We start from the raw sequence: 25,080 nt of genomic DNA on the forward strand, positions 1-25,080 counted from the left end.
GAGGACTCAAACAAGGGAAGGCGAGTAAATCAAACAAAAACACATAACGGCAAAGTCATACAGAAACGGGCGTCAATTTAAAGTGAGAAGAGTTTCAGATTTACATATAGCGTAAACAATCAATGAGGTTTGAACATTTTATGAAACCATTAGCAACTCTTATATAAAGAGCTCAAAGCAGTGGAAGCAATATCGAAAAGTGAGCCAACAACAATCTTACGCAGAAACAGAAAAAAAAGAATGGCCACCATTGTTTGTCCTCCACATTTTTCCCCTGTCGTAGATGCTGAAAGCATCAAGAAGGCTTGCCAAGGTTCTACTTTATTTTTTAGACTAGTGTTTCAAGAATTTTGTGATTCAAGTTTCTCTATAGTGTTCCTTTATTCATCTTCTTTCTTTTTTATTTGGGTTTCAGGATGGGGAACAGATGAAAAAACCATCATCTCGATCCTAGGACACCGAAATTTGTTCCAGAGGAAACTCATAAGACAAGCTTACCAGGAGATATACCATGAGGATCTCATTCACCAGCTCAAATCTGAGCTCTCTGGCGACTTTGAGGTCTACATTTTATCAATATCCTATGCTCTGTTTCGATTAATTCACAAAACGTATCTCTCTGAATAGAAAAATATTTGTTACTTGCAGAGAGCTATATGCTTGTGGGTGTTGGATCCTCCAGAGAGAGATGCTCACTTGGCCAATTTGGCTCTTCAAAAGCCTGGTCTTGACTACAAGGTCCTCGTTGAGATTGCATGCATGAGATCCCCTGAAGACCTATTAGCTGCTAGGCGTGCTTACCGTTGCCTCTACAAGCGCTCTCTTGAGGAAGACTTGGCCTCACGTACTACTGGCGACATAAGGAAGGTGAGTCAATTTTTGATTCCCAAATGTTTTCTTCCTTGTTTTGACTGATCTTGAACGCTTTGGCGTTTTGGTACAGCTCTTGGTTGCAATGGCGACAGCCTATAAATATGATGGAGAAGAGGTTGATGAGGTGCTGGCGCAGTCAGAGGCTTCGATTCTTCATGATGAAATCCGCGGTAATGCTGTAGATCATGAAGAAACGATCAGTGTGCTAAGTACAAGGAGCAGTGTGCAGCTCAGCGCAATCTTCAACAGCTACAAGGATATCTATGGCAGATCGATCACTAAGGTATATAAAAAAAAATTAACAGTCAATGGGAAATGTTTAGACAACAATGAAAAAGACTTATTGAATCAATTAGTGGAAATAAAAGCATCCATACCAGTTTTTTCTTCATGAAAATGTCCTTTTTGACATCAGTGACGAAACATTTGATGTCCAGGATCTCCTCAAGCACCCTACAAATGAGTACCTGAGTGCACTGCGTGCAGCCATCAGGTGCATTAAAAACCCTAACCGGTATTACGCAAAGGTAAGATACAACAATGGTATTTCAATATGTTAAATGTGGTCTCAAAATTATCCCAGTACGACCAACTGGTATTCATATATATATTTTTTTACTCTCTTGTACACCTAGGTTTTGCGCAATGCAATCAATACAGTAGGGACAGATGAAGATGCTCTGACCCGTGTGATTGTCACACGAGCAGAAAAGGACCTGAAGAAGATCACTGAGCTGTATCGCAAGAGGAACAATGTGAGCCTCGATCAAGCCATAGCAAAAGAGACATCAGGGGACTACAAGACTTTTCTTCTAGCCTTGCTAGGACATGCAGAAATTTAAAGCTGATCCACAAATCAAAACCTCATAACAGTAGCGCATTATCTATTTTCTTCTAAATTCCTGCTTAAGTAATAATAAAGAGTTTCTGTTTGATTCTTCCTCAATCCCTTCTGTTTTGTTTAGCTATTCATAGTAAAATTGGAATTACAAATCATTCATTTTCGTCTAATAAAGACATTCATACAAGCCCGCAAAGGAAATAAACAAACTCACTGAAGATCAGGGAAACATGCACATGTATAGGTTCTTTCCTTCTCAGCCTTTGCGTAATAGGGCTACAGCAATACCAGCAACAACTCCAACAGCAGTTACAGCAATTCCAACGCCGATCACACCATCTACTTACCAAAAAATTGAATAGAATTAAGAGAAAAGTAGATGGACGAGGAAGAGAAATGGCACAAGTGCCATGATATTACCTTTCACAATACGGTCTTCTATAATCTTTTTTAGAGTCTGAGCCTGTCTCCACTCGGGTTCAACCTAAAACCAGAGAAAGAGAAAGTGCGGATTGATCAATACATCAACAATGAGATCATCTAAAGTATCAATGGATCAGATTATCAAACCTCCAAACAGCGTTCTATAAAATCCCGGCTTCTTGAAAAGTCATCGCTTCGATAGTACCCAACAGCAAGGAGATACAGCTTCTCCCTTAGTTTCATTGGACTTGTATCACTAACCACCGAAGCTGCAAAACCAAGTTTAAACATTTTTGCATCATCATGGATTCAAATCATCGACATTTAGAAAGAACTTTAGGTAGCTGAGATTCCACAGGGAAAACATGTGTTATCTACCTTCAAGCATTGCTATACCACGCTGTATATCCGCTGGTATCTTTGAATGAACAAGAGCCCATGAAAGGCGCATGATACATTCCTTCTTGTGCCCTTCGTCTTGGCCTTTCTGAGCCTCTGCGAGCTCTTTCTCACATCCCTGAAAATGATTTTTTACGACTTACAGGTTATGTATACATGCCAAAAATTCAGGTCACTCACATAAACAAATTTTTAAACACGCAAGAGGATCCAGAATCTGAAGAGGTATCAAAACAATTGGAAAATCGTAATCCCAAGAGGTTCCTATGCGGTCAATTTGAGGAACATATATAAGGCGAATCATAAAAAGATTACCGAGATGATGTCGGTGTCGCACAAGGGGAACTCATCGGCGGAGCCAGAGGCAGCGCCGGAGAAGATGCCAGAGACGGAATCGAAAAACTTTCCTATCGTCGCGTCCATTTTCTGTCGCAGCTGAGTTTCTTTGTGCTTCTTCTCCCTTGTGCAATCTTTCTCTGAAATTAATTTTGAGTTAATTTTGTATGTGTTAATTTTGAGTTAATTTTGTATGTGTTAATTTTGAGTTTTAATGACTCTTACCGGTATTATCAAATTTGAGTTTCTTTAGCCGGATTAAACCAACCATTGGTCTTTTTCATTTATTTATTAAGAAGGTCTACTTTTTATTTCACAGTGGTAAAACTAAAAACTAAGATGGATTACCATACTACGGGAAAACTGAAGTTGCGTTGTCAAAGTAAAAACAAAGATCGAGACCATAGGAAAAAAATTGTTTTAAACCGCGCGAGAAGATACTTCACGGCTATTGAATGTTCTAGGTTATATAGTTTTTCTTATAATTATATTTTATACTCATAGAATTATTTAATTTTCTCATAATAATAACCTAAATATATATTGTCAGCTTAAAATTTCAATATATATAATATCAGTGGGTTATGTAAACAAACCAGTAATGTGAAAAATACAAATACTAAATCTTAATTTCTATTTTGTTTTAACTAACATATCCATTCTACTGCTAAAATATTATGATATTACAATAACTAATCCATTTTAACGGTATTTTAAACCAAGCATTTTAGATTATATAAGATTGATAATAATCTTGGATCATGACACGTTGAACAATAAGAAACGGTCTTTTAATCGTTAGTGATCATAGATATAGATATGACAAATAAGAAAAGAGAATTTAGATTTTTACGGGATAAACTTATTCGAAAAAAACGTGGCAAAAGTTTAACCATTCCGAAAAAGAAAATTATCTGCAGGAGAATATTCATATAGTATTATATAATAGCACATATAAAATTTATCAAGAAAACACTCAAGAGTGAAACTACATTAAATTAGTTTTATACTTCAACAGAAAGTTTGCTCGATTTTCTATCCTGATCAAAGCATCTGATAACGGTATAATATTTAATTTCTCTCTCTTTTTTTTCTAATATTTGTGATTATGTTTTGAGAAAGGTTATTTTCTCAAATTTTGTTGTTGTTAGTGGTGTTGGATTTTCTAGATCTTAACTGATGATTTTTCGAGAACAATTCTCTACTCTTTGCATTTCATCTGGTAACCGTTGCCATTAGTTTTTTTATGCGGTAAAAAAATTATATATTGTTTGCCCTTCAAATGTGTCGCCGGCCATTCACATAAAAAGCATGCCTATAATCAACACTTTAGCTCTTGGAAAACATCACACATGCAAAACCATACTAGAGAAAAGTTAAGAGTACCTGTAGGCTATTTTTTTGGATTATTAATAAAAGGTAAAAAAATAGAAAAACATAATATAACACAATTTGACCACAAAAGGTAAAAAAAAAAAGGAGTGAGGGAGGGAGAGAGATGGCCTTCTCTTCCTAACATTGACCAACCCGTCTTGTTTCTTCTGAGTGAGGAGAGAATTCGTTAAGCGTTTCTCTGTAGAGAATTCTCTTTCTACTTTCCTTCCCCGAAGAGAGAGAGAAGAGAGAGAGTCTCTGTCCCTCTCTCTCCTGCACGTTGTAAGCGTTTCTAGCAACAAAAAAAAAAGAAAAAAAAACGAGCGCTTCTATTTCGCCCCCTTTTTGCAATCCAGACTTGGCTAATGGGTTTTCTTTGCTTCGTTGGTTCACAGATTCGCTCGTTTCGTTAAGCGAAAGCAAGCTCGCAGCAATGGAGTTGGTGGGAAAAGTCGTAAGGAAGGAGATCGACGGGGTTGGGTTTTGCTCCGGCACGGTGCGATCTTACGATTCGTCTGGATTTTTCGAGATCGTTTATGAGAATGGCCTTACGGAGATTTCGGAATTTGCTGAGGTTGCTGCGCTCGTGATGGGAGAAGGGAAACCCCAGGAAACACCGGTCCAAGTGAAGCCGCGAGTTGGTAAGAGGACAAGGAAGCGGCCTCGGGTCGAGAGGATGGATGAGATCAAGCGAGACAGCTCTGGGAGAGGGAAGGAGAAGTGGCAAAATGAGGTAAATGTCTTGGGAAATCTCGATTTAAATGATGGAGTTCCGGAGGATTCTGGGGTTAGTGATTGCGTTGGTATGGGTTTGAGAGGGAATGTCGTCGATTTGAATTGTGGTCCTGAGGAAACCCTAGGTAGGACATGGGAGTCTGGGATGGACTTGAATAGGGCTGTTCCGGAACCGAGAACTGGGTTTGATCTGACCACCGGCTTGGATTGGAATTTGAATGAAGGTTTAGGTTTGATTAACGTAAATGTCGATTATGAGCAAAATTGTAAGGATAAAAGGAGGGGTTATATTGATTTGAATATGGATGCAAGCTGTGATTTGGACAATGCTGGTGTCTGTGCTTCGAATGCCCAGAAGCGGGAGGGAGGATTTGATTTGAACTTGGAGGTTAACGTAGAGAACAGCAAGGATGACGTACTCATTCAAATGAATGGAAGTGACATAATTCAAGAAACCAACATGCAGGACCAAAATGGCGTCAAGGATAATCTCGAGACTGGCGAATATAAAGAAGTTCATGTTGCTGAAGTATCAAGCGTTCAGCTTTTGGAGGAGATACGGAAGCAGAACGTTGTTTCACTGCAAGATCTTACTACTCCTAATTCTAATGGGGTTGAGCGGGATCATGATCTGCCTGAGCATGATGCTAAGGCTGTTGATGAGTTCCTCTCTGATAGGGAAATTTCGGATGAATATACTAGTGGTAGGAGGAAAAGAAGAAAAGGCTCGGAGAATCCAAAATTCACGAGTCAACCTCGGTTGAGAAGAAGCGCACGTAGAATGTTAGCTCGATCACCTGCCAGTAGCACTATAACAGCTTGCTTAGCTGATGAATTATCCCCTTCTCCGTCAGTTAGTAGTCTGACAGACGAGAAAACTACGATCATTAATGGAAAAGCTGAAAATATTTCTTTGCTTCCGCCAAAGCCACAGTTACCTCCATCCTCGCATGTTTTGAATTTAGATGGTCTTCCCATTCTTGATGTCTTTACTGCCTACTCTTGCCTGAGGTCCTTCAGTACTTTGCTGTTTTTGAGTCCCTTTGAGTTGGAGGATTTTGTGGAAGCGATGAGATGCACGTCTCCCAGTCTATTATTTGATAGCATCCATGTTTCTGTCTTGCAAATATTAAGAAAACATTTGAAGCAACTCGTTGGTGAAGGTGACCTATCTGCGACTGCTTGCCTGAGGTATGTTTATTATTGTTGCTGTTTTATGGACATGAAGCTTTTCCTGTTTGCGCTCTCATGCTTTGCTGGTCGTGTGTTAAATGCAGGAGTCTTGATTGGAATATGCTGGATGTGGTTAACTATCCCCTTTTTGTAGTCGAATACCTGCTATTTTCTGGGTCTAAGGACAACCCTGGAGTGGATCTAGCTCGGTTTAACTTTTTCGGAAATGAGTATTTCAGACAGCCCACGAATCTGAAAATCGAGATACTTAGCCGTTTGTGTGATGATATGACAGATGCTGAAGTTGTGAGATCAGAGCTTAATAAAAGATCTTTTGCAGCTGAGTCTGAAATGGAAATCGATAGGAAAACGAACACAGAAGTACGGCGCAGAAAGCGAACTATGATGGAGCGGGCAGATGATTTTCCTTTGAATGATGAGGTCATTGATGGCTCGTTTGACCGGAACAGTGACGACTGTTGTTTTTGTAAAATGGATGGGAACTTACTGTGCTGTGATGGTTGTCCGGCTGCTTATCATTCTAAGTGTGTCGGTGTTGCCAGTCACCTTTTGCCTGAGGGTGATTGGTACTGCCCCGAATGTTCATTTGATCGGCGTGTACCAGGATTGAAGCCTGAAAAGCAAATTCGAGGAGCAGAGTTTATAGAGATTGATCCACATGGCCGAAAGTACTACATCAGTTGTGGCTACTTATTGGTGTAAGTTTCTTCCTTTGATTCTCTTGTTTAAGAAGGGCTAATGCATGATCTCAGTGGAATCAATTTTGTGGGTTCACCACTCTAATTTTTTTTATGGTAAATATATATAATTTGATTAGTAGCAATTTTTGTTGTCTCACCTCAGTGGTACAATTTTGTGATGATGTCTTGCGAGCACTGTAGACGTATGTTGATTATATGGCATAGCTCCTAGGTGAAGATTAGCTTTAAAAACATTACCCCAATTTTAGCTAGCTGGAGGATTAACTAAACTATGTAGGATTAACTAAAATACGCATATAACATGATAGAACTGTATAACTGTGTCCTTCTGTAATTTTTCTAATAAGTGGAACCGCATGTTTGGACATCTGACTAGCCTCGTCTCATCATTTACTTCTAGGAACTTCTTTCATATATTGATTGTAGGAACTGCTGTAAGTCTTCATAAATTGGCTGATGTTATCCATTATGTATTTGCAGGATAGATACAGATGGCTCAGGCTCATTAAACTACTACCATGTGAATGATGTGATCCTTGTATTGGAGCAGCTCAAGTCATGCGGTAGTTTCTACATTGGCGTAGTAAGTGCAATTACAAAACACTGGGATGTCCCAGTTGAGCAGAAAAGGACAATCACCGCTGCGAATTCACAAATGTCAGTATGCTTGGATAATTCAGCCAAAGGAATGATTTCTTCTATTGATGGGTTCAAAGCTCCTCTACCAGCCCCAGAAAAGCAGCCAACATCTGGAGTTGAAAAAAGGCTGGACGAAACATCCAGCAATGGAGGTTCACATAATCATTGTCATAGGACTCGTCGGAAGATATCAGGTTTAGCTACTGGGATAGATTTCCTTAATATGAGTTCTGAAGGATCTGCTGAAACTGTACAAAATGGTTCGGATGTCCAGAGTCTTCATGAACCAGCACCATCAAGCATTTTGGATATCATGAAAGAGCCAAATTTGAATATCCATTCGTCTCCTCGTTATTTGGCTAGAATGAACACAAGGAAAGGAATCAGACCGATTCTGCAACACGATACAGGCTACAGAAATCAGTACATATTTGCTCAGATGACTACAGCAATTTCTGAAGAGATGATGCGTAAGTCACCTAGCCGTACCAATGATATGAGATCTGATGAAGAGATAGCTTCTACCCAGGTGAAGACTATATTGATGAAAACCACCAAATTTCAATGGCGAAACATCCAAGGCCTCTACCTAGATGCATGGAAAGAAAAATGTGGATGGTGTCATTCATGCAAATCTGAGGATGCCGGGAGTGAGACAAATTGTTTGTTTAACATGAGTCTCGGGGTTTTACGGGGCCCTTCGGAAAGTGAAGTTGCTAACAGTCAATCCATTGATAAGAAAAGTCATCTTATGGCTATCATATGCCAGATATTATCCATGGAAAGTCGACTGCAAGGTCTTTTGGTTGGTCCATGGTTGAATCCACAGCACTCCGGGATTTGGCGTGAACACATTCTGAAAGCATCAAATATATCAAGCCTGAAACATTCATTAGTTGAAGTAAGTTTTTCTCATTTTCTTACTCCAAAAAAAAATTCATTTTGCAATGGTGGTATTGGATTATTTCTAAATTTAATCATTTTTTTGGCAAATTATCTAAACTCTGAACTACCCCATGCCGAAGCTTCATATTCGAAATTATCATTATGGTCTGCTGCTATGTAGAACTTTAGTTTTGGTTCGTTTAATTCCTACTTGAAAAGCTGGCATTAATCAACTTCTATTCACTTTTTTAGTGTGGCTAGGAAATGTTGAATGTTTTGCTACTATTTGATTAAGACTTAACTATCTTCAGAAAAGTAGGATTTCTTGAGCACTTGATTGTTGTGCTGTGCATTAGTGATTAATCTAGGTGTGCATCAATTATTCTGTTCCTAATGAAGATTTTGTGAATTACCTTGGCAGCTAGAGGCGAATTTGCATCATCGTGTTCTTTCACTTGAGTGGCATAACCATGTCGATTCTGCTGTAGAAATGGGATCAGCACTGTCATGGTCAAAGGCTGCTATTGGTAAAAGACGGGGAACATTGTTGGAGTCTGGGGTTAACCGTACTGCAAAGAAAAATGTTGGATTGACCATGTGTTGGTGGAGAGGTGGCCGGATTTCACGGCAATTATTCAACTGGAAGGTTTTACCTCGCTCTTTGGTCTCGAAGGCTGCTAGACAAGGTTAACATTTTCTCTTTTGTTCTTGCTTTCGCGTTTGTTCTTCTACAGTCGTTTACTATTCTTTTGTTCCTCCCACTTCCATTTAGCTGTCTCATTTTTCATGCACTCTACACTATGCAGGTGGAAGTATGAATATTCCAGGAATACTGTATCCTGAGAATTCAGAGCCCGCTAAGAGAAGCCGACGTGTTGCTTGGGAAGCAGCTGTTGAGTCATCGACGACTTCAGATCAGCTCGGTTTTCAGGTAATATAATCTTGGTCAAACTGAATGTAATTCTTCTTTCGTTGGTTTTGACAAGAAATACCAATGTTGAAGTTTCCAAGGGTGTATTGGTAATGCACATCCTGACAATAATTTTCGTTTCCATTTGGCTTATGCATGAATGTAGATGGTATGAGATCCTTAAAGTTTTTTTTATCTACTCTAATTGTCAAATTGCGGTTAAGTAAATTTGATTTTTCTTTAGTATGTTATCAGAATTGTTATTTTACAGACATGTGCAGTTTTATACACTGATCATTTGTCTTATACAACTGTCTCCTATAAATATTGTGGGATGTTTTTTTAGCCTTGGGCTATTTTCAGCTAACGAGTCAGTGATTTACAGGTGAGGACACTCCATTCTTACATAAAGTGGGATGATATTGAAAACAGTCATCTACTTCCTGCATCGGACAAAGAATCCAAAAAAACTGCCAGGCTGTTCAAAAAAGCGATTGTCCGTAGGAAGTGCATAGAGGAAGAGACTGTGAAATATCTCCTTGACTTTGGTAAAAGGAGAAATATTCCGGATGTTGTGCTGAAGAATGGTAGCATGATTGAAGAATCCTCAAGTGAAAGAAAAAAATTCTGGCTGAATGAATCGTATGTGCCTTTACATCTTCTGAAAGGATTTGAAGAGAAAAAAGCTATACGAAAAACTAGTAAGCCAGGAGGCTCTTTCAGACACTCTGAGTTAGAAAAAGTACGGAAAAGGTCCTCAGAGGGAAAAGGATTCTCATACCTCTTTGAAAGGGCAGAAAGATCTGAGTCCTCTTTGTGTGAGCAATGTAAGAAAGATGTGCTTTTGAGGTATGTACTTATCGAAACCCTTTTCTTCTTCAGAAGTCCTTGTCTTGATTAGCATAGCAATCTGATCTTGACTAAGCTTAAAAAGGGTTTGTCACTTGGACTCTGCTTACATTTGACCTACAAACATATCTTTTAGTTTTTCTTTGTTTGTAGAGTAATGATCTTTCTTTAACTGCTTTTTGATCTTATTTGTTTTTCTTTAATCACAGTGATGCTGCGTGCTGCCACATCTGCAAAAGTAAGTCTCTTTTGCTGTTCTTTTGTTAAAGCGTTTTTTTTCTTTGCCTGTGTAGGTAATTTAATAAGAACATAGTCCATACACAACACAAACGAAACTCCACAAAACTTTCTTGAATCAGAAGTGATATGTTTAAAGAAGCATTTCTTCAGTTTTCATGCACAAGAAATATTTTATTGATATTAGCTATGATAAAAATTTCAGGATTGTTTCACAAAAAGCATATCAGGAAAGCGGATAAGGAAGGCACGTACATCTGTCTTCCATGCAGAAGTGAAGTAGTAGCAAGAGAACAACCCGGCGTACGGAAAAGAGGGCGGCCCCCAGGGAGTTTCCGTAAAAAAATTGGCGTTCAGACACAAAAGCGTAAAAAGGTCGTACCTGCTCGCAAATCAACTCGGCTAAAGAAGACTAAAACCTCACTGGCAGAGAGAATTTCCGTTAGGTTAAAGAATCATAAGAAGGTTGTTGCAAGCAAACCATTGCGACGTTCAGGCAGGAAACCGAAACATGTTATTCGGTTGCAGGATGAAAGTAAAGTTCCTGGAGAGAGTAAGAAACGGAAACTGGAAACCAAAAGAGGCAGAGGCAGGCCTAAGAAAGTAAAACAAGAGATATCCTTAAGAAATAAGAGAAAAGAAAGCTGCTCTAGCTATTGGTTGAATGGAATCAGATTATCCAGAAAGCCTGGTGATGAACGGGTAAAGAAGTTCCGGGAAGATAGATGTTTTATACCTTCGGAGAACTCGGATCATGATCAACCTACGTGTCATTTATGCGGCTCGAATGAATCTGAATCTGGATCAATTTTCATCTCTTGCGAAAACTGTCCAAGTACTAATCTTCTTCTTTTGCTTCACCATTATCTAAATTGCAAAAGTTGGTTTCCTTTTGTATCTCAGATTTTTGTTTTGTTTTTGGTAATGTTTGTAGAACGGTGGTACCATGGAGATGCATATGGGATTGACGAGAAGAATTTAAGTACGGTGATTGGATTCCTGTGCCATCTCTGTCGCGGAAAGTCTTCTCCTACCTGTCCACATATGGGATAGCATATTCTTAGGCTGGGGATCAGGTTGGAAGGATCAGACAGGGCTAGATGTAACTTGGAGATGTCTATAAATTTATGGGAGAAGAGTATGAGGAGAGAATCAAGGAGAAGGAGAAGCGGAAGCAGATGAGGAAAGAGTTTGGTGCTAGTATGAAGTTAGTTGGCTTGTTGGGACTGCTAACTTGGATGAGTAGGTACTAAAGTGAAGTGGTTGACTTAGAATTAGAGTGAACAAAAAAGGGGATTTAAGAACACCAGAGTTGATTTATAACATGATTTCATTTGCTTTTCGGAATAGAGGGAGTCATCAAACAAGTGAATGTATGTAAAGAATATGTTGAATCCATTCTCTATTGAAATCCATTGGTAGTGCTGTTTATTAGCTTCCAAGTTCTACCTTTGCTCTCATTAGTGTCTAATTGTAAGAATGTTGGTTCTTCTCTTAGGCTTAGCTTATATACCATATTTACCCATTTCAATCTTTTAATGTGCTTGAGATCATTACGTAACTATGGAAGTTCTCCCAGCTTCTCTTGACTTGATTTTCTATTAAGTATAGGCCAAATGAGAAGATGAGGTAAACAACCACTTCCTTGAACCTGTGGTTTCGTTTGGTTAAGCCACCATTCAACAAAATCAAATCTGAGTTATTGCATTGTACTGACACCATTCATCAAAGAAAAAAACTTTATTGATCAGGAAAATAGGATCTAAAGACCAACTTCGACCATTTTAATACATTAAGCCAGAAATCTTGAACAACCAGTAAAGACAACGCATCTTAGTCTTCAGAAGAAAAAAAACATAGAAGAAAGTGAGATTGTGTCACTTGGTTGACGTGAGCTGCCTGAGATTGTACTTTGCCAGCTCCTTGTACTTCTCTACCACCCCAATTAAGCATACAGTCTGTAAATTCCAACACAAAATCGGATTTGAGTTTATAACCAACCAATCTGTTAATGCAAAAAAATCAGGCATCAAAATTATCCTTGTTCACCTTGACAATTTCCACTACGATTGACATCTCCGGATTGCTCAAATCAACTTTGTGAGGAGCAGGAATAGATTTTGCCACTGTGTTTATTATTTTCATCCTATCAAGCCCTGTGTTTGCACGGGCTCCATACAACACAGCAAACTGCAATGATGGTATAGGCAGGTAAAGCAATAGTGGTGACAGACATGTAAACCGTAATATTGGTAAAGATCCTACCTTGCGGGGATTATCAGTCTCAATGGGAAAATACTGTTCTACAAGAGGCTTAATGGCTCTTGAAATTTCTTCCTCTGAAGGATAACATGACACTTCAATTGGTACAAGTCTTAGGATGAACCTAAGCGTCACAAGATACATTAGCAAAAATCCGACAAAGGCATAACAGTTAGAGAGTTCTTGGTATGTTGCATTTTTTTGAGTAAGATCAAACCTTGACATATGTTTTTTTGTTGCAGCAGCAGAAGTCATTGCATGCTGTGCAATATCTTTGGGACTTGGGTCACCATCTCTCCTTTTCATTTGGATGAAGGCAATACCGTTGCAACCCGGATCTAGCTTCATAAATCGTCTCTGTCCAGACGAAGAAAGCAATATAGATAGTAAGACACTTATGATCCACAAAGAGATAAAAACATAGACTTAAGAAAATTTGTTATTAAAAGCTCCTCTCATGGACCCATAGATAATATATAGCTTACCTTACTCTTGTCTCCGAGCTCTTTTAGTTCAGCATCAATCAGCTTATCAATTGACATCTCTGCATTCTCGTTTACTTTTGTTGATGCATTTGCTTCTTCCATACAAGCCTTCTTTCTTGGAGGTTCATCGACACCGTTCTTCTGTTTCCCTTCATCTTCTTCGTTCTTCTGTTTCCCTTCATCGTCTTCGTTCTTCTGTTTCCCTTCATCTTCTTCGTTCTTCTGTTTCCCTTCATCTTCTTCGTTCTTCTGTTTCCCTTCATCTTCTTCGTTCTTTTCAGTCTCATTTTCTGCCAATTGTTTGACCTCACATGACCCTTCGCTTGCTGCTAATTCTTTCTCATTCACTTGATTATTACCGCTTTCACTCACTTCCGTCAAATTCCCATCCCCTTTGTTTTCCTCTTCCTCGCCATTATTACCTTCCTCTTCATCCTCATCCTCATCCTCGCTATAGGAAAATGTAACCTTTTTGTTGATTGGTTTCTCAAGAAACCCAGAAGAATTTACTTTCAAGCCAGTCCCATGCACTAACTCCTCAAAAAACTGTAACATGAAGAGATTTACATTTGAGAAACACTCCAAAGATTCAAAGAACTACTCAAACTTAAAAAACATAAAGAAAAAAAAGGTCAAGAGAAAGCTAACAATGGCATGGAAGATTCAGTGCATAGAGAAGTCGAGAAACCAGACAACAAACCAATCGAGGTCTTTTGTGAACGAAATTTATAAGGAAACACAGAAACGCAATTCGACCACGAATTAAAGAGCTAGTTCACTTGTTGACCATAATCAGAAAACGTGGAAAAGAAATCAATTTTGTGGAAGAAACAGCTAATTTTAACCAAAATATGAACAACTAGTCGGAGACTAAATATCAATTTAAGACAAAAAGAAAAACTTTACGGAATCTATGACGTTAAGAGCTTCCTGAGAAGCTTGGAATTCGCGTCCACCATCGCAGGAGATGAAAAAACCTTGTACCCCTGGCTTCAAAGGATAAGCACCCTTCTTCTTCGCTGGTCTCTACACCAAACAAAAAAATAAAACAAAATTAGCAGCAGATTCATAGAAAAGCGTCGTGTGGAGACATAAGAAAGAGAAAGAGAGAAAGATTACATTTTGAGGGAGATAACGCTGCTTTCTCTTCTTGCTCTGGTCACCGGAAGCCATCGTCGGAGACGGAGAGAGAAGTATTTTTTGAGTTTCAGTCAAAGGACACAGTGAAAGCAAACATTAGTTAGGTCATGTCGTTGCGGGCCTCTTAGGCTTGGGCCTTGACACAATAGCCCAAAACCTCGACTTTTCAATATTTTTTCCAGATACCTAAACTGTCCTTTCAAATTATTATTTTTTTTCCTACCATATTTCATTTCAGACATGAACTAGGACAAAAAAAGCATCATAAACTATAAACTTTTGAATGTATTGGTGTGGGGTATATTAAAATTTTGATTGGTAATTTGCAAAATCATTTTGTTCAAAGCAGATCTACGAGTAAGTCTAAAGTATCAATCAATCATTCAAAACTGAATTGTGTTTTGTTACACAGACTGTTGTTCGATGGATGAAAAACAAAAAAAAGAAAACTGACTATAAATACTACAAAAGCATTTATAGATTCCAAACAAATACTCCAACCAAATATAATAAATCCATCCACACGTTTGCGGATTACAATGGCGCTCGAGCCTTAGAGTAAACCTCTATCCGAAAGAGCAGCTTCCATCGCTTTCCTAACACTTTTTGGCCAATTTGTATCATCAAATATAAGCTAGAAGCGTTAGAGCATCCACAACAGGAGTGTTTAGATGATGCTTAGCTCAAAAAATAAATCCAAAATGAAAATAAATTGAAGAATCGCTGTTTAAATAAGACCAATAAGCATCGATGCCTATAAGGCACGTGGAGTTTATTTATTGGACCGATAGAAAAGAAGCGATGTTTATTGGTGTTTGTTTTTTCTCTCTTCATTTTCTCTCTTTTCTTTTTCTCTTTCTTCATTTTTTTCTTTTTTTTCTTCTTTCTTAAGTTTAATATTATTTTATTGCTAAGCATTCTTAAATCGATGCTAGCATTGCTGATGCTCTAAGAATGCTTCTTACGACTTACGAGCCATCATGCATTTCGATATTTTTAGATAAACCAATGGATCGGTATGTAAACCGATGGAGACAGGGCAAAACAATAAAGCTAAAATAGTTTCCCCATCTGCATTTTGAATCCTTGGCCATCATATTACTAAATACATGCATAAAGTTTATAAAAAAAATACCTTAAATAATTCATTTTTTTGTATGGTGTTTGAAAGTATTATGTACTTTAGATATTAGAATATGGTTTTGTGTGTGTCGTATATAAACTTTTGAAATCTTTTCAAATTTCGTAAGCATTTTTCTTGTTCAACAACTATGACCGGGCGGCCTTTGACATTTTTCTCATTCCAATAATTATAGATACAACAAGTGCATTAGTTTAAAGCTTCTAAAACATAAACATTTTCAACCAAACAAATATATATTCCCTCACCGCACGTCTACGGTTTATATAAAATGGATACTAATGGCTCACGAGCCTTATTAATTAGTGTAAACCTCTTTCCCAAAGAGCAGCTTTCATCGCTTTCAATGATTCCTCCATTTCATCACAGATCTTTTCGGGTTCCGGTATGATAGAAGGATCAACTGCTAAGGAGATTATCATTTTCCCCGCATAACTTAGGTAGTGTACCAACAATGCCTATCAACACACAAGAACACGTGTAGGAAGAAAATATCAGAACATAAAACCTTATCAAATTTATTTATTTTAACTACGTACGTACTTGTGAGTGTCCATAAGAGCTTGGAGCGATGTAAGCGATAGGATGACCACGGAAACTAATTTCTTCCATGGGACCTATCACGTTTGAAACGCATGTCGTTATGTTCATCACTGGTCGGTTGAATAATGTTGCTGCTGCCTACAATGACAAGATTGCGTTATATTGTTATCAAATGGTCCGGAAAATTGTAAACAAATTAATTATCTCTAATGAAGTTCATTGATCACTTTGATTTACCTTAGCTCCAAACACTTTGAGGACGATTTTGATAATGAAATAGACTAGAGCAGCGTGATAAGAGTGCTTCTTTCGAGCCATCGTGGATTTAGATTTTTTTAGATAGACTAATGGATCGGTTTGTAAACCGATGGAGAAGGGCAAAATGATAAAGCTAAAGTAGTTTCCCCATCTGCATTTTGAATCCTTGACCATCATATCTTCCAAAGGCTTTATACACATTTATACAAATAAATTGCTTGTCAATGACAACAGCTAATAAAAATATATAGATCTAAAAATTGATGAGGTGTATGAATATCTCTAACCTTGAATCCGATGTCCGACCTTAGATTTACTGTACAACCTACACGGAATCGTAGTTTGCTTGGAAGATGGTTCGGATACGATGTCAATGCTCCACCCTCCTCCTCATTCTTCTTGCCTTGTTTATCAAGAAAGAAGATATACACTTGATAAACATATATTTATCATGTTAATTATCTTAAAAAGACATCATGAACTTAATGGTTACCATATTGTTGGTTCAAATAGCTAGAAAGAGAAGCTTGTGTAATTCCAAGGAGAACATCGTTGATAGTCTAGCAACAGGCGAAAGAGGAAAAATAAACATCCATTGCAAGAAAGAAAAGAAAATGAAGAGAAACCTTCAAAATAATGAGTTTACCATATTCATAGCGTTCTTTATAAACTTAACATCATCCAAATTGATAATTCTGTGATAAAATCTCTTTGGATTACTCCCAACCTCTGCACCGCCTTTTAGAGGCGTCTTTGTATCCTTCAAAAACGTCAGAGTCGCCATAAGAAGCAACATATCTACGACTGTATTCCAAATCAGCCTCGTCGTAGAACCAACGGTGAGTATCGACCTTAAGAACCAGCCTTTGTTTCTAAGCCCATGCGACACCGTACGCCTTTTCAACGAAGGAATAGCAGTATTGTCGGGGTCTGATGTTTTATGTGTGCATGCGAGCATGAGAGAAATCAAAGACATTCCATCTCCCAATGAATGGTGAGATCTTATTACACCGACAGCTTCTGCATCTGCTGTTCTGACGTTAAGTATGTGCATGTCCCACAATGGTCTTGATCTATCAAGAGGAATCATGGTGAGACGTGAGATATATTCATCGACGAAGCCTTGTCCATCTTCACCTACCTCTTCTTGGTCTATGTATGGTACAACTACATGGTCTTCTACGTTGACTTGTGTCTCTATCCATTTTGCACCATTCTCAGACTATGATGAAGTTCAAAAACACAAATCAAGTAAGATCAGGATCATGTTCGAATGCATGCGCAAATCATAATAATATATGTATAAGTAAGTTGGTACCAGATTGGTAGAGAAACGAGGATGCTTGGAGACATTATGCTTCAATGCATCAAGAAGGACGTCGGGATTAATCTTGGTTTTGAAGCCCATGATTGTGACGGCGCAGTAGTCTACTCCCGGCGATTGGAATACACGCGCCATCGGGCTTAGCGGCTGCTCCTCCTCCTCCTCCTCTGCCGTTATTCTTCCTTTCATTTTCGATATTTGTTTGATCTATCTTCTCTCATGCTACAGTTATTTATAACGTAAATCTACAAAGTGGTCGGGTGTGAACATTAACTAATGAGGACAAAACTCACAAAGCGTTCGTTAGGTTGATTCACTTGGCTTGTGGTTCAAGTTTCAAACCATTTATGTTGGTAAGAAAATTCTGAAATTCAACGAAAGTGTTATGCTTTTCTAAAACCTAAAAAAATGTCGTTAGTAGTTGGCAAGACTTTTTGCTTATGTTAACTCTAAAATAATTAAACATCAAAACTGTTGGAGAAAGGCAGCATTATTTCATTTTGGGGGCTTATCAATAAGTACACCTAGAATTGGCAAGACTTTCTTTTTTTTTTCCCGACCACCTACAATTGGCAAGACTTTTTTTTTCCGACCACCTACAATTGGAAAAATTAGTTCCGAGAAAATTGGTTGAGGAAAACGACAACGATTTCAAAAAAAAAAAAATTAATTGGACAGATTTTTTTTTAGTAATTATACAAGTTATGGACGACATTATATCTTCTTTTCGCTATATATAGTTTGACTATGTTAAATCATTGGGTAATCTGCATATCTTAGAGGTTTTTGACATAATACAGTAGAGATCGTGACCAAAAAAATAAAACACACGGCAATTTTTCAATAGATCACGGAAATACTTTACTGCATGATTATATTTAACGAATCTCTTACAGCTTATACAATCCATGACTTTTTTTTTTTTAGAGAAACTTAGCATAAATCGTACATAATAATATATTTTCAAATTTGATTTCAAACATTTACATACAAATTGACTGAGCGAATGTTTCTTTATTTACGTCTTCAGTACGCACGGCCATGTGGAGAACAATGGAGAAATCTCTCTACCTCACAAACAAAAACGATTATACAATAGAGATTCCTTGTTTTTCTCCATTACCTGAGTAAATTTTCTGCATCTCAAGTCTTTCCATGATTATCGTGTGATGTGTCTTATATTCTCCAAGAATCTGAGCATTTGATAATTTTTGTCCACGCGGTATCAGCCTGAGTATTTGCAGGAAGCCTCAAACATTTTCTGGTGAGGAATTTGGTAAAAAGATATCTTCGAGATGCTTCACTGTCACAACGGGTATCTGTTTGATCGGTTTGGGTCAAACCACCTCGGAGCTGATGTGTCCCTACGTGAACTCCATCCTTCCCTCCAGTTTCGTCTACTGCTATTGAATGGATAATTAACATCTGCCTCTGCTCCAGATGTGCTGCTTCCCTCACGTCTCCTTTGTGCATTATTCATCTCTTCTTCAAGATCATATTGCGAACGCTGCAAAAAGCACCAGGACATAGAAATCACATTTCTTGATTCCAAGACGAGAAAATGAAAACAGAGATGAGGAAGTGTTATCGGTTAAGATGTTTTACCTTTGTAGGGTCTGAAAGCACAGCATACGCTTCACCGATCATTTTAAATAATTTATCGGTATCTCTGCGCACTTCTTCTCCTATCTCCTTCCATAGTCTCTCATCTTTAGTCTCGTTTCTTGTCAAAGACTGACCAGCCTTAAACAAGTTCAAAATAATTTTAAGCACTTATTATAGTCTGCAACTCTTTGCTTTCCACATTCGAATCAGTTTTAGCTGAATCCGCAAGCATGGCAAAGTAAACAGCTTCAGCATAATGAAATACCTTGTCCGGATGATGTTTGAGTGCGGCCTTCCTATATGCCTTTCTGATATCTGAAGCCGAGCATGAAGGCACTAAACCCCTGCCACAAAGTAGATTCCATTCTAATTAGCAAAGCGTTGACACACTATTTATCTCAGTACCACTAGGTTCTTCCTCCAAGAACATTATTTCAACCGCAAAAGCGGTATGACAAAGGAAAAACAGATTCATGGATTCCCTAAGGTAGTTTCTAATTTCCGCGGATGATGTTGGTGGAATAGAAATTAAATTAGCAGGATAGTCTACTTACAAGACGAGGTACATATCCAAAGAAGTTTCTTTCCTTGATTTCTCTTCCAGTTCAGAAAGTCGTATACGAGCTTGTCTTATGTCATTGGCCAAATTAGTGAATCTGTCGTGAACTCCGGAGGTCTTCTCTTCCATTTGCTTGGTTAGACTATTAACATATTTATGCATATCACTGGCAGCCTGTCCATAATCCCTAATCATCTCGAACAACGTGGCCCGTCTAGAAATAGCCTGAAAAATAAAGAAAAAGTTAACAAATTCAGTCATGTAATGGAGTACTTTTGCAGGCCTTATTTCATAAGAGAATCGCTGCCAAATCTTTCTGTAAGCATATAACCATACACACATGGGAACAGTGGCAAAATGTTCAAGGGAAGAAACCTTTGAGTAATTTTGGTCAAGAGCAATAGCAAGACTGCAGTCTGCAATAGCGTCTGAAAATTGACCTAGGGCCTTATATGCCGCAGCACGATTACAAAAACACACAGCTGTAAAAAAACGTGATTCCACATTGCAAGACAAGGCTGCTGTGTAATGTTCAACTGCTTCAGTGTGTCGTCCAGACTGAAAGGCTTCATTCCCTGCCGACTGGATTTGGTGGAATATCAAAACGGTAGAAAAAGTGAGTAAATAGCAGAATTAATCTGTAAAGTTGGATTCTGAAAAGGAAGTGCCAATTCAGAGCTATAGCTGTAGCAGAGGCAGGAAATACCTTAAGGCGTAACAGCTCACGTATAGTAGCAGCCAATGGGATGAAGGACTCAAGTGGTTTGTTGCCATCTCTGTATCAGAAAGACAGACAAGAGAGACTTGTTAGATTTAACCTCATCTGTCAAAAATAAACGTAAAAGGAGTAAATCTGAATCACCTTTTTGTAGCAGATAGTAATTGCTCTTGCTTCTCTAGAGAAGATATCGCCTCCTCAAGCTTTCCCATAAGGAAATATGTTTTAAGCATGAGACGACACCGCCAAACTCTAAAGTTTATATCCTTGGGAATGTCATGAGAATCTGGCTTGGACAAAAGTTTATTAGCGTCTACGGGAAGAGAATTCTTTCCAGCCAAATCAACTGTCTGCTCACAAAGCTTTATTGATGCTTCATACTTCTCAAGCTGTAACCAAATAAACAGAGAGCAGGTTTCTTAATCTGTTCCTGTATAAAGTTTTTGATTTCCTACTCACAGTTATCTGAAGGGTTAAAAATGAACATTTCAATTGATATTTGAATATGAGTGAAACATACCATCAAAAGCGCCTCTCCCTTCATGGTGAGTAAGTTTTCAGAGTATGGACTTATCAATAGAGATTCTTCCAATACTTCCAAAGCTTTCTCAACATCAGTTGATGTCCTAAGTTGCAAACGGCAGCCAGCTTCATGCATGCATTCCGAAACTCTCTGCAAGACAAAAACAATATTGATCGGTCAAAAAAAAAAGAATGGGTAAATGTAAGTCCCCTATTTAAAATATTAACTGGATGTCATACTAAAGAAACGAGATTCTGGACAGATATCAAATTCTGCCAAGCGATTAAAGGATGGTCAACTCCATCATATAACAAGAAACAACTCAAACACCAGAGCATTAAGTAATTTTATTGCCACGCATCTCAATGAAATCATTAGCCATGCTATTAGTGCAGTTCAGTCCAGATCCTAAATCAACTAATACAAATTATAATATCCAGTTCTTGGGAGAAATAAGTGTGTGACATGTGTCCTGCTATCATATGCTAAGATCCATAAGATACAACCATTTACAAAGAACATAGCGTCCCTTGAAAAGAAGAGAGAACTCTACCTGTGCCTTTTGTAGACCTTCAGAAGCCTCTACAATAATTTTGCGGTCCACACAGATGTCACTTCCAGATTGCAAGCATTTTTTAAAATACATGGACGCATCTTCAATCTCCCCAAGTGAAAGATAACAACTACCAAGAAAACTCCCAAATCAGCCAATAAGACATCATAAATTAAAAGATACAATTTATAATTGCTAACTAAAGACGAGCATGGACTAGCAAGGTAACCCAGGCAGCTCGAGCTTGAAGCATAAAAAGAAAATATCACATCACTCATTTCCCAGTTCAAGCTTTCGTATCAAAAACTAACCAAAAATATATTATCTAGGCTCATTAGAAAGTATAAAACGTTTTAAGGAGGGTCGATTTTTACTTTCCAGCTCTGACTTGAACTTTAAGGAAGTTGGAGTCTATTGAAGAAGCCATCGTACAATCTGCTATTGCTTCTCTCATTCTTCCAAGGGCCATGCGTGTTGCAGCACGGTTGCTATAGCAAAGCATCAGTGCCCTGAGACAGTTTCTAGAAGTCTCGATTTTAGGCACTGCATCTATCCCTTGAGTGTAAGATTCCTCAGCTTTGGAAAGATCTCCATTTTTGTAAGCATTGTTTCCTCTGGAGAAAAGGCATTCAAAAAAATGTTCAGTAAATATAAAGACAGAAACGTTAACAACTAGATAATCAGAACACGATGAGTAGAATAATAAAATGGGCATGAAATAGCTGATTTCTAAAGAACCTTAGTCGCCACTTTTCACATGCTTCTTGCGATGCATTAGATACGTCTTTTTCGTCTCGTGCTTTGTCCATCACAGGATTATTAATAGGCTTGTGTAGACGAGTGAGCGGATCCCTTTCACTGGGTTTCCCGGTGGACAGGTGTGACTGAACACCAGTTAACGGCGAATGTTGTGAAGATTTTAATGCTGAAGCATTTGGAATTAAGATATATGGATCCTGCCCAATTTTAACTGGATTTTTCTTTCTGTTGATACGCTTTGAAGTTGACAGTTGCCCGTGCACTCCCGAAAACGATGAAGCAGAAAAGGTAAAGCTGGAGCTAGCACCATTTGAATTAAAAAGGGAATGGTCGTCATTTTCTTGCCTATCAGACTTAAACCTTGAAGTAACCTCACTTTCTGAAGCTGTGGCGAAAGTTTCGCTACTAGTTTCCATCTCTTCCGCTGCTGATTTAAAACTTTCAGTTTCAGCCCCAGATACAGAATCTTCAGCAAGGTCTTCATGATCAGCACATTTACCAGTATTAAGCTCCTTAGCTTGATAGTTATTAACTTCATCCTCCTCGTTTATTTCCATCCGTTCAGTTGCAGCAACTAGGTCTGCATCAAACACATCATTTGGAGCAGCAGGCGGTATATCAGATGAGAGATGGCTTTTGTCAGGATTCGTAAACTGATGTGATGTAGCAGAAAAGTCTCTGTAATCTGCTGTCTCCTCATATGGAGATACATCCATCGGTGAATAAGACTCAGTAGCCTCATTGCTTCCATGTGGAGACGCACTTTCTACAAAAGCAAATTCATGTCCAATATTTAGCTGCACTTTCACAGGCTGTTTACCACCTTTTCTTCTCGCTCTCGTGGCACCAACATTGTCCTTCTTTGCGCCGAACCCCAATTTCTGGTCCAAGCTAGAAAATGGGTTTACTTTCGAACTCGGGGTCTTGAACTCCATAGAAATATTTCCCCCATTGTCTTGATTACTCGAAAAATTAAACCCGGAAGTATTTACTGTAGAGGTCACATCATGAACATTTCTCGGATTCGGACGCTCACTTGGCTCTGTCCCTACAAAACTATAATTCATCGGACATGAACTGTTTAAATCATGAACTTTCTTCTCATTCATACTTCCCTGATGTGAACCTGATGGTAGGTTATCAGCTGATGCATGCCCTACGGTGATCCCATCAGTAGCTATACTTCCAACGCTTAGCTTTCGACACAATTCATCAGATAGTATCTTCTCCCCAACATAATCTAGGGACTCGGGTTTTCCTTTGGCTTTGACATTATTACTTTGTTGATGGATCACACTCTCTGAAATATTCAACTTCTTTATACTTTCCTGGATCACATGTCCTTCACTCCACGAAGAAAAAGAAGAAGAACCGGAGCTAGACTTGCTGGTATCAAACTTTAGTTTATTACTCAACAGAGATGGAAGCTCATCTTCCACGTTTCTCCTCGCATTAGCACCGAAACTAAAGCTGGAATGAGAATCCTTGATATTTAGATTCTGCATATCTCCAGGAAGACTCGAAGCTAAATGCACATCAGAGCTAAAACTCTTCTTGTAACCATCTTCACCCTCAATCTTCAACTTTCCCAACTCCTCCATTACACTTTTCCCAACTTCGTCACAAGAACCATCTTTTTTTGATCCAAATACAAAACCCTCATTGCTGCTCCGACCGAATCCGGTCTCACCCGGAAGTGGATCAAAAGACCCGCGGTAATGAAACGGGTTGAAACCCTGACCCGGTAAGGAATCTGAAGTCACTGAGGGCTTCATCAAGTTCTGAGGCTTCACTTGCCTTCTGACCTTAGAGAATCTCGGCTTAGAGAGCCCAGAAGAAGACCGGGAAAACGGCGCTGAATTGAAACTCGGATCAGGGTTATTGCTGGTTCGACCCGTACCGGAGAAGGCGGGATTCAAGTCGCCGAAGTTGTTCATTGTTGATAGATTCGATCAGATGAAAAACGAAAAATCGTCAAGGAGAAGTAAGGGAGAAGAAGAGAGGTGTCAGGTATCTACCAGAATAGCCGGCGACATGGGAGATAGATAGAAAGTCGTCTAATCGGAAAACGGAAAGCGAATATTGAAGTTGGATTTTGGCAAGAAGACGATTTGAGATGGAAATGTTGAAACTTTCAGGGTGGATCGATCAAAAGAATAACTTTTGAAGAAGAAAAAAAGAATTCAAGAAAATTTCAAAATAATTTCTGATTGAATTGAAATTGGGTCATCATCCATGGTTGTTACGCAACACAAGAATGTAACAAGGAAAAATTAATAATTTCATGTCTATTTTACTTGCATTTTTTTTTCCTCACTTTCCAAAGAGTTCCTTCAAGGACCTAAACCATTAGATTACCAAAACCATACCACATGGTTCTCTTAAATCTCACCCACCCTTTTCCTCTGATTCAACCCAAAAAAAAAAAGAACCAATTTCTATACTTTACACATGGTTTTTGTATAAGGACTTGTCACGGGACATCTGTTCTCCTAGATTATAGGTTTTATCAAATCTAGTTGCAAAGTTGTAATGTATGGTTCGTTACATTCAGTGTCAAAAGTTATTTTGATTTACTTGCATTTGAGACCTGTAAAATGTGTACATATATGCACCGTATTGCATTGCATTAAATGTATTCTGTCTTCATTTGCTGCATGTCAATTACATAAGTCTTCGGTGGTTTTCTAAACATGTTTTTCTGCGTATTTAACATAGTTTGTTAAATCAATATCTAATGTGGTTAGTGTGGCTTTTGTTGGTGTGCCATTGAGTATTTTGGATCTCCAAACCTGGTCATATAGTAAACTTGAG

The 25,080-nt window shown here is 38.4% G+C and overlaps 6 protein-coding genes across 8 annotated transcripts; 2 read left to right on the forward strand and 4 right to left on the reverse strand.

The window, feature by feature from the left end:
- The first annotated feature begins 240 nt into the window (after positions 1-240).
- Positions 241-1,735, forward strand: LOC18018756 (annexin D8). Its single transcript, XM_024156447.1, has 6 exons — positions 241-313; positions 416-561; positions 628-867; positions 944-1,156; positions 1,311-1,400; positions 1,509-1,735. The coding sequence occupies exons 1-6, from the start codon at positions 241-243 to the stop codon at positions 1,713-1,715; spliced, it is 969 nt and encodes a 322-aa protein (XP_024012215.1). The 3' UTR covers positions 1,716-1,735.
- On the reverse strand, positions 1,589-3,051 carry LOC18018757 (mitochondrial fission 1 protein B). The gene is made up of 5 exons (XM_006399693.2): positions 2,852-3,051; positions 2,516-2,654; positions 2,285-2,406; positions 2,135-2,198; positions 1,589-2,053 (listed from the first exon to the last, which is right to left on the reverse strand). Exons 1-5 carry the CDS (start codon positions 2,957-2,959, stop codon positions 1,971-1,973), a joined length of 516 nt encoding a protein of 171 aa, XP_006399756.1. The 5' UTR covers positions 2,960-3,051; the 3' UTR covers positions 1,589-1,970.
- Positions 3,052-4,399: 1,348 nt separating this feature from the next.
- LOC18018758 (DDT domain-containing protein PTM) lies at positions 4,400-11,841 on the forward strand. 3 transcript variants are annotated; one of them, XM_006399694.2, is made up of 10 exons: positions 4,400-4,528; positions 4,642-6,172; positions 6,259-6,873; positions 7,357-8,416; positions 8,822-9,086; positions 9,207-9,331; positions 9,696-10,159; positions 10,369-10,397; positions 10,602-11,231; positions 11,331-11,841. In XM_006399694.2, exons 2-10 carry the CDS (start codon positions 4,680-4,682, stop codon positions 11,447-11,449), a joined length of 4,800 nt encoding a protein of 1,599 aa, XP_006399757.1. In that variant the 5' UTR covers positions 4,400-4,528; positions 4,642-4,679; the 3' UTR covers positions 11,450-11,841. The 3 variants fall into 3 exon arrangements, with proteins under 3 accessions (XP_006399757.1, XP_024012205.1, XP_024012206.1); XM_024156437.1 differs by having other exon boundaries at positions 4,429-6,172; XM_024156438.1 differs by having other exon boundaries at positions 4,429-5,992.
- A 280-nt stretch (positions 11,842-12,121) lies between these two features.
- Positions 12,122-14,396, reverse strand: LOC18018759 (THUMP domain-containing protein 1 homolog). The gene is made up of 7 exons (XM_006399695.2): positions 14,263-14,396; positions 14,050-14,169; positions 13,144-13,689; positions 12,876-13,015; positions 12,662-12,782; positions 12,446-12,586; positions 12,122-12,354 (listed from the first exon to the last, which is right to left on the reverse strand). The coding sequence occupies exons 1-7, from the start codon at positions 14,314-14,316 to the stop codon at positions 12,274-12,276; spliced, it is 1,203 nt and encodes a 400-aa protein (XP_006399758.1). The 5' UTR covers positions 14,317-14,396; the 3' UTR covers positions 12,122-12,273.
- A 1,128-nt stretch (positions 14,397-15,524) lies between these two features.
- On the reverse strand, positions 15,525-17,738 carry LOC18018760 (O-acyltransferase WSD1). The gene is made up of 7 exons (XM_006399696.2): positions 17,544-17,738; positions 16,872-17,447; positions 16,719-16,785; positions 16,513-16,628; positions 16,205-16,414; positions 15,968-16,105; positions 15,525-15,882 (listed from the first exon to the last, which is right to left on the reverse strand). The coding sequence occupies exons 1-7, from the start codon at positions 17,736-17,738 to the stop codon at positions 15,727-15,729; spliced, it is 1,458 nt and encodes a 485-aa protein (XP_006399759.1). The 3' UTR covers positions 15,525-15,726.
- A 1,034-nt stretch (positions 17,739-18,772) lies between these two features.
- On the reverse strand, positions 18,773-24,492 carry LOC18018761. The gene is made up of 11 exons (XM_006399697.2): positions 22,246-24,492; positions 21,882-22,121; positions 21,508-21,637; positions 20,952-21,104; positions 20,576-20,820; positions 20,420-20,489; positions 20,089-20,295; positions 19,709-19,938; positions 19,420-19,498; positions 19,155-19,292; positions 18,773-19,056 (listed from the first exon to the last, which is right to left on the reverse strand). The coding sequence occupies exons 1-11, from the start codon at positions 24,201-24,203 to the stop codon at positions 18,856-18,858; spliced, it is 3,651 nt and encodes a 1,216-aa protein (XP_006399760.1). The 5' UTR covers positions 24,204-24,492; the 3' UTR covers positions 18,773-18,855.
- Between the last annotated feature and the right edge of the window lie 588 nt (positions 24,493-25,080).

The sequence above is a fragment of the Eutrema salsugineum genome, unplaced genomic scaffold (assembly GCF_000478725.1).
Source record: "Eutrema salsugineum unplaced genomic scaffold, Eutsalg1_0 scaffold_2, whole genome shotgun sequence".
Classification (NCBI taxonomy): domain Eukaryota; kingdom Viridiplantae; phylum Streptophyta; class Magnoliopsida; order Brassicales; family Brassicaceae; genus Eutrema; species Eutrema salsugineum.

Excerpts from the sequence above, each read along its gene's own strand:
- LOC18018756 (XM_024156447.1), top strand. The coding sequence starts at position 241 with ATGGCCACCATTGTTTGTCCTCCACATTTTTCCCCTGTCGTAGATGCT. Across the intron at positions 868-943 it reads CTACTGGCGACATAAGGAAG|CTCTTGGTTGCAATGGCGAC; the intron begins GTGAGTCAATTT and ends GTTTTGGTACAG. Across the intron at positions 1,157-1,310 it reads ATGGCAGATCGATCACTAAG|GATCTCCTCAAGCACCCTAC; the intron begins GTATATAAAAAA and ends TTTGATGTCCAG.
- LOC18018757 (XM_006399693.2), bottom strand. The coding sequence starts at position 2,959 with ATGGACGCGACGATAGGAAAGTTTTTCGATTCCGTCTCTGGCATCTTC. Across the intron at positions 2,407-2,515 it reads TGGTATAGCAATGCTTGAAG|CTTCGGTGGTTAGTGATACA; the intron begins GTAGATAACACA and ends TTGGTTTTGCAG. Across the intron at positions 2,054-2,134 it reads AGAAGACCGTATTGTGAAAG|ATGGTGTGATCGGCGTTGGA; the intron begins GTAATATCATGG and ends TTTGGTAAGTAG.
- LOC18018758 (XM_006399694.2), top strand. The coding sequence starts at position 4,680 with ATGGAGTTGGTGGGAAAAGTCGTAAGGAAGGAGATCGACGGGGTTGGG. Across the intron at positions 8,417-8,821 it reads TGAAACATTCATTAGTTGAA|CTAGAGGCGAATTTGCATCA; the intron begins GTAAGTTTTTCT and ends TTACCTTGGCAG. Across the intron at positions 9,087-9,206 it reads CTCGAAGGCTGCTAGACAAG|GTGGAAGTATGAATATTCCA; the intron begins GTTAACATTTTC and ends TACACTATGCAG.
- LOC18018759 (XM_006399695.2), bottom strand. The coding sequence starts at position 14,316 with ATGGCTTCCGGTGACCAGAGCAAGAAGAGAAAGCAGCGTTATCTCCCT. Across the intron at positions 14,170-14,262 it reads AGCGTTATCTCCCTCAAAAT|AGACCAGCGAAGAAGAAGGG; the intron begins GTAATCTTTCTC and ends TGTTTGGTGTAG. Across the intron at positions 12,783-12,875 it reads ACAAAAAAACATATGTCAAG|GTTCATCCTAAGACTTGTAC; the intron begins GTTTGATCTTAC and ends TGTGACGCTTAG.
- LOC18018760 (XM_006399696.2), bottom strand. The coding sequence starts at position 17,738 with ATGAAAGGAAGAATAACGGCAGAGGAGGAGGAGGAGGAGCAGCCGCTA. Across the intron at positions 17,448-17,543 it reads CTCGTTTCTCTACCAATCTG|TCTGAGAATGGTGCAAAATG; the intron begins GTACCAACTTAC and ends ACTTCATCATAG. Across the intron at positions 15,883-15,967 it reads GCTCTTATGGACACTCACAA|GCATTGTTGGTACACTACCT; the intron begins GTACGTACGTAG and ends GTGTGTTGATAG.
- LOC18018761 (XM_006399697.2), bottom strand. The coding sequence starts at position 24,203 with ATGAACAACTTCGGCGACTTGAATCCCGCCTTCTCCGGTACGGGTCGA. Across the intron at positions 19,939-20,088 it reads TTGACCAAAATTACTCAAAG|GCTATTTCTAGACGGGCCAC; the intron begins GTTTCTTCCCTT and ends TTTATTTTTCAG. Across the intron at positions 19,293-19,419 it reads TCAAACATCATCCGGACAAG|GCTGGTCAGTCTTTGACAAG; the intron begins GTATTTCATTAT and ends AACTTGTTTAAG.